This window comes from Notothenia rossii, assembly GCF_949606895.1.
Source record: "Notothenia rossii genome assembly, chromosome: 2".
Lineage (NCBI taxonomy): Eukaryota > Metazoa > Chordata > Actinopteri > Perciformes > Nototheniidae > Notothenia > Notothenia rossii.
The window spans coordinates 62,078,541-62,084,173 of NC_136904.1; the positions used below are offsets into that span (position 1 = coordinate 62,078,541).

A 5,633-nucleotide genomic window follows, 5' to 3' on the forward strand; every position below is an offset into this window, starting at 1 on the left:
TATCTGTTGTCCCCAAAGTTTAATAAACAGTAAAACATTGCAAAATGTCAGAGAAATAAATAAAACAAACAGCATCAAAACGTCAGGGTACCATTTTATAAATCCCACCGTACTGTAGGCTATACAGGTCTAAATGTTTTCACTTTGTATATTTATGTAATATAAAGTATAACTTATCTATAACAGAGCCAAGATCTCTGCATGACTTTAGTAAACTTCTGAATGTAATTAAAAATAAGTGTAAACCAAAAGTGCAGTACATCCAGCTTGCTAATTAGCGTCACGTATTTATCCGTATTATTTAACAAAAAATGTACGTTTTAACCTCTTAAGTACGAGGGCCGCAAGTGAAAGTTTTTTTTCGGGACTGTGTCTCAGGGCTTCTTAACATTCATAAAACCTATTACTGTTTGGCACCAGATTAACGGCAAGAATCTCAGCGAACTGAAGATATGAACCATTTTTACCAAAAGAAAGCACAAGTCTCATAAGAAGCGTCTAAATGACCCCTGAGCGAAAAAATGCAAACTGACTTTGGCACAGAACTCAAGATAAAGATACCCTTATTACTTATCGTAACTGCACATACAATATATCCGATTAAAGCTGAGACTCCACAGATTATATAGGTATAGTATCATCACTGAGCGATCCAAACTCGCGACAGGGGAAGCAAACACAGACATCACGGAGCTTTACGGAGCATCTCTTACCTTGGCTGTTATTCTGATCAAAAGTCGTGTTCAATGGCATTAAAACGATAAAAACGCTGCTGAGGGTTAATCTATTAATCCAATGTGTATGTCACTTTGAACAAATTATTGACAATCCATAATTCAATTTGTATGTAAAAATCTGAGAAAAAAGGTTAGCTGCTAATGGTAGCCACCAGAGTGAATGCAGCTTCTGGTTTTGGCCACGCGTCACTCTCACTCCTTATTTGGTAACGTTTGTGTGTATGTGAAACCTTCCCTCGATTTCAATGGCTCTAGTGCAGGGGTTCTCAAAGTGCGGCCTGCGGGCCAATGGCGGCCCTCGGAAATGTTTCTGGCGGCCCGCGATAGTTAACCTGTTAAACCCCAAGTACAGTAAAATTATTGATGGTCCATCAATCCATTTTTGTGCAAAAATCGGAGAAACTAGATGATAGCATTATGGTAGCCACCGGAGGCTAGCGCAGCTTCCGGTTCCTCTACGCGTCACTCTCACTCCTTATTTGGTAACCTGAATCTCGCAAATCTCGCAAATCTCGCGAGTTGCAGTTAAGCGGAAAATCTGTTGTAAGTTATCAGAAACGGGAGTTAGCTAGCGATTTTAGCTAGTCACTGTCTGTAGATAACCCAACTTTGTGTCCTCTGAGACTGAAGGAGATGTTGCATTGTTTTTGTTGCCTTCGTTGTAGTTTTATGTGTATTTTGGATTTAATTTAGGTTAACTTACAGTTCCGTTTGCATGCTTTTATTTTGAAGGCGAGATAACGTGTTTGACAGGAAGTTGTGGTGGCATCGGAGACAACTTGACAGATAAAGTAGTGTCTGCTATGTAATGGCAGAGAAAGAGTGTGTGTGTTTGCGTGTGTGGTTAAGTATATGAACGCACACAAAAGTCCGGTTATACAATAATAAAACAACAAGCTGTCTCTCCCAACGTCCACACTCAGGCACACTGTTATTTCCACTGAATACCCCCAGCGCGAGCATCCCCAAACTCACTCCCTGATTGGATGCACTTCCCAAAGGCGGCAAAGTGTTCACGTGAACAGCGGAAACAAAATTTGTTGGAAGTTTTCGTTGTGTAAGCGAGATGGAGGAGCCAGGGCCGTGGCGTAAAAATTGTTTTGTCAGTGAGGAGAAAAGGAAGTTCCAGGAGAAATGGAGCAACGCTTACTTCGTTTTACCTCAGGGGTCGGATAAAGTGATATGCCTCATCTGCAAGCAGGTGAATGCAATGCTCAAGGAGTATAACATAAAACGCCATTATGATACCAATCATAAAATGTATGACAAGTTCATGGGCAAGGAGCGCAGAACTAAACTTGAACAACTTCAAAGAGGTTTAACTGCCCAGCAGTCAGTTTTCACAAATCTTGCAAAATCCGGTGAAGCTGTAACACAGGCTAGCTATGTGGTAGCTCACGAAATTGCCAGGCGGAGCAAGCCGTTCAGTGATGGAGAATTCGTGCGAGACTGCATTTTGAAAGTGGCTGACATTGTATGCCCTGAACAAAAGTCAAAGTTCCGTGACATAAGTTTATCGAATGACACAGTGACACGACGAATCGAAGATCTGGCCAATGATCTCAAAGAGCAATTGGGACTACGTGTGGAAGGCCTAGGCAAGGGGTCCTTTTCTATAGCACTGGATGAGAGTACAGACATTTCTGATACTGCACAACTGCTGATTTTCATTCGAACGGTCACGGAGGACTTTGAAATAGGCGAGGAACTGCTAAGCATGGAGAGTATCAAAGACAGAACAAGGGGAATCGACATTTGTGATGCTGTGTGTCGTAGTCTCGATGCATACAATGTGGAGCTGACATCCATGGTCGGTGTCACAACAGATGGAGCGCCAGCCATGGTCGGGAGAAAGGCGGGCGCTGTCTCTTTGCTCAGCGACAAAGTGGCCAATAACGGAGGTGAGAACCTAATCAAATATCACTGCATAATTCACAAAGAAGCCCTTGCTGCTCATACGCTTGAAATGAAACATGTCATGGACATTGTTGTCAAGACAGTGAATTTCATAAAGTCCAGAGGTCTGAATCACCGTCAATTCAAAACTTTTTTGGTGCAATCAGAGGCTGAATTTGGTGACGTCATATACTTCACTGCTGTCAGGTGGCTGAGCAGAGGTGCCACACTGAAGCGTTTTTTTAATTTGAGGAAAGAAATCGCTGAGTTCATGCAATCAAAAGGACAAGATCTGCCACAGTTAAGTGACACTGAATGGCTTTGTGACCTAGCGTTCCTTGTTGACCTGAACACCTTTCTCAGCGATCTCAATGTGAAGCTGCAGGGCCATGGGAAGCTCATTTCCACATTGTTTGAAAGCGTCAAAGCTTTCCAGCGAAAACTTCAACTAGTGCAGGGACAGCTCAGAGAGGGGGATCTAACCCATTTCCCCGCCTGCAAGGTGCTCGCAGGTGAATGTGACGTTTTACATCACCTGTGTTCAGACAAGAACCACAACCTCATGGAAAAACTCCAAGAGGAATTCCACCACCGCTTCTCGGACTTCAGTGACCACGAGAAGTCATTCAACCTATTCCAAGATCCCTTCACATGTGCACCCGAAGAAGAGCCTGCAGAAATGCAGTTCGAGCTCATCGACCTGCAGGAGAGCTCTGAGGCCAGAGCAGCATATCGAGACAAGAATCTCATCGAGTTCTACAAAGGACTTTCCCCATCTACGTACCCTGCACTTCGCCAACATGCCATCAGAATGGCCTCTCTGTTCGGAAGCACATACATTTGTGAGAAAACCTTCTCCACCATGGCCATCAACAAATCCCAGCTGAGATCCAGGCTGACGGATGCCCATCTACATGCTGTCCTTCGTATAGCAACAACGGAGATGGAACCGGACATCAAAGGAATAGTAGCCAACAGACGACAGCACCATAAATCCCATTCAAAGTAGGAAAATGTATGTTGATGACAGGCAATAATAGCCGATTTGTGTTACAAATACAACAACAATAATAATAACAATGATGATGATGAATACTGTGTTATTGTGGTCTTTGGTAAGCTTCTATTTTAAAAGTCTCTTTCTCTCCCTCCCCCCTCTCTGTCTCTCTGTATTTGTCTTGCAGAGACTATCCTGTGGTGCTTGAGTAGCTGGAATTGGTTCTGAAACAGGGCCCTGCTGATAAGACAGGAAATCCACAGCATATCACTAACTCCAGCGCAATACTCTCTGTGTGTGTGTGTGTGTGTGTGTGTGTGTGTGTGTGTGTGTGTGTGTGTGTGTGTGTGTGTGTGTGTGTGTGTGCAATAAAGAAAAGATTTGTTTTGGAATTTTGTGTTCCGTTTTTTCTTGGGCGGCCCTCAATCCAATATTGGGTACCTAAATTGGCCCTCACTCATCAAAACTTTGAGAACCCCTGCTCTAGTGGTTATAAAGAGATGTCAATCATCAAAATCGACCAAGGGGGGCCAGAGATATGGAAAATTCACCCAAGTGATCCCAGAAGTTTTTTTTAGGGCCGGGGACTCGATTAAAAAAATGAATCTAATTAATTAGAGGCTTTGTAATTAATTAATCGAAATTAATCGCATTTTTAATCACATAAATATTTGACCTGAGAACAGTGAGAAGCAATTTTTTTCACATGGATTTTAGTATACCATTGAATAATGACTGAATACATAAGCTTAAGCAACAAAACATTGTTTATTTTTTTCAAGGTGGTACTTAACCAAGACCAACAGAAAAGTGCAATTTTTGCCATAAAGTGTAGCAATAGCATAGGAATATAGTACATTTCAGAGATTCAGGTAGCCTATAGGTATAGGTAGATCTTCTGTAAACTATAACACTTTGTTTTTTAAGTAAAACACAATACTTTCAAGTACATTCAGAACATTGGAAACCCTGACTATTAGAAAACATCTCTCTGTTGCTTCAGAGGCCATAACAGACTTTGTTGATTTACCAACAGTTGATTTAAAAAATCTAATCAATTTCAGTCCAACTCTCTCAATAACCAAAACAATAAACAGTTCAACATAAAGTGCCAGTTGCACCAACAACGTAATAAATAGTTCAACATAAAGTGTACCATTTAAAATAAAATAAAAAAGTGCCAGTGATTGACCTCAATCCCTCCTATTCTTCCAATATCCTGATGAAAAATAAAATCTCTCTGTTGCATAGGCCACTGTTTGATCATTTGGGTGTGGGTCCTTGTACTCCGAGTCGGGCTAACATCCACGCTAGCTGCTATATGTTTTGCATTGAGGTGATACTTGAGGCTTGATGTGCTGCGGTGATATGCAAATTCCTTTTTGCATAATTTGCAAACAACCGTGCTCTTATTGACGCTTCCATCCGTCCGTTTTTTAAAACAAAATGTCGCATCCACGGGGCCAACCAAAGCGGTCTCATCAGCTTCTTCGTTCATGTTTGACTATTGTTCACTGTGGTTTGTTGTTGTCTGAAGTCATGAACGTTAGTTGGTGCTCCAGTATAATCGGTACCCCTGAAACTCATCCAGTGAGAAACGTTCCGCGGTGCAAAAATAAGTGCGATTAAAATGCGTTAATTTTTTTAACGCGTTAATTTTTGTGTAATTAATTAATCTTAATTAACGCGTTAAAGTCCCGGCCCTAGTTTCTTTTTTGTGCTAAATCTCTCTAAAAAAGGTTTGGATTCCTAAAGCTTTTAGTCTACCATCTCATCATTCAAGGGTGGTTTTCACAACAAGTAATTTTTTTTTTTGGACAGACACTATCATTTACATTTTTTTGCTGTGTTCAATCTGAATTTACTTTAAAATAAAAAAACATCTATATTGATTCTGACACTTCTACATCCAACTCACAGATGTAACCTTGCTTTGAGAAAAAATATTATTTATTGAACCCTTTTAGAAGGGAAGATATGGTCATTTGTTCTGGGAATGTCAT

General features: G+C 41.1%; 1 protein-coding gene across 1 annotated transcript; it reads left to right on the forward strand.

The window, feature by feature from the left end:
• Window positions 1-1,536: 1,536 nt before the first annotated feature.
• LOC307030538 (general transcription factor II-I repeat domain-containing protein 2A-like) lies at window positions 1,537-4,110 on the forward strand. Its single transcript, XM_079667031.1, has 2 exons — window positions 1,537-3,638; window positions 3,818-4,110. Exons 1-2 carry the CDS (start codon window positions 1,804-1,806, stop codon window positions 3,840-3,842), a joined length of 1,860 nt encoding a protein of 619 aa, XP_079523157.1. The 5' UTR covers window positions 1,537-1,803; the 3' UTR covers window positions 3,843-4,110.
• The last annotated feature ends 1,523 nt before the right edge of the window (window positions 4,111-5,633 follow it).

Coding starts and splice junctions, on each gene's coding strand:
- LOC307030538 (XM_079667031.1), top strand. CDS start 1,804: ATGGAGGAGCCAGGGCCGTGGCGTAAAAATTGTTTTGTCAGTGAGGAG. Junction 3,639..3,817: donor CACCATAAATCCCATTCAAA/GTAGGAAAATGT, acceptor TTTGTCTTGCAG/AGACTATCCTGTGGTGCTTG.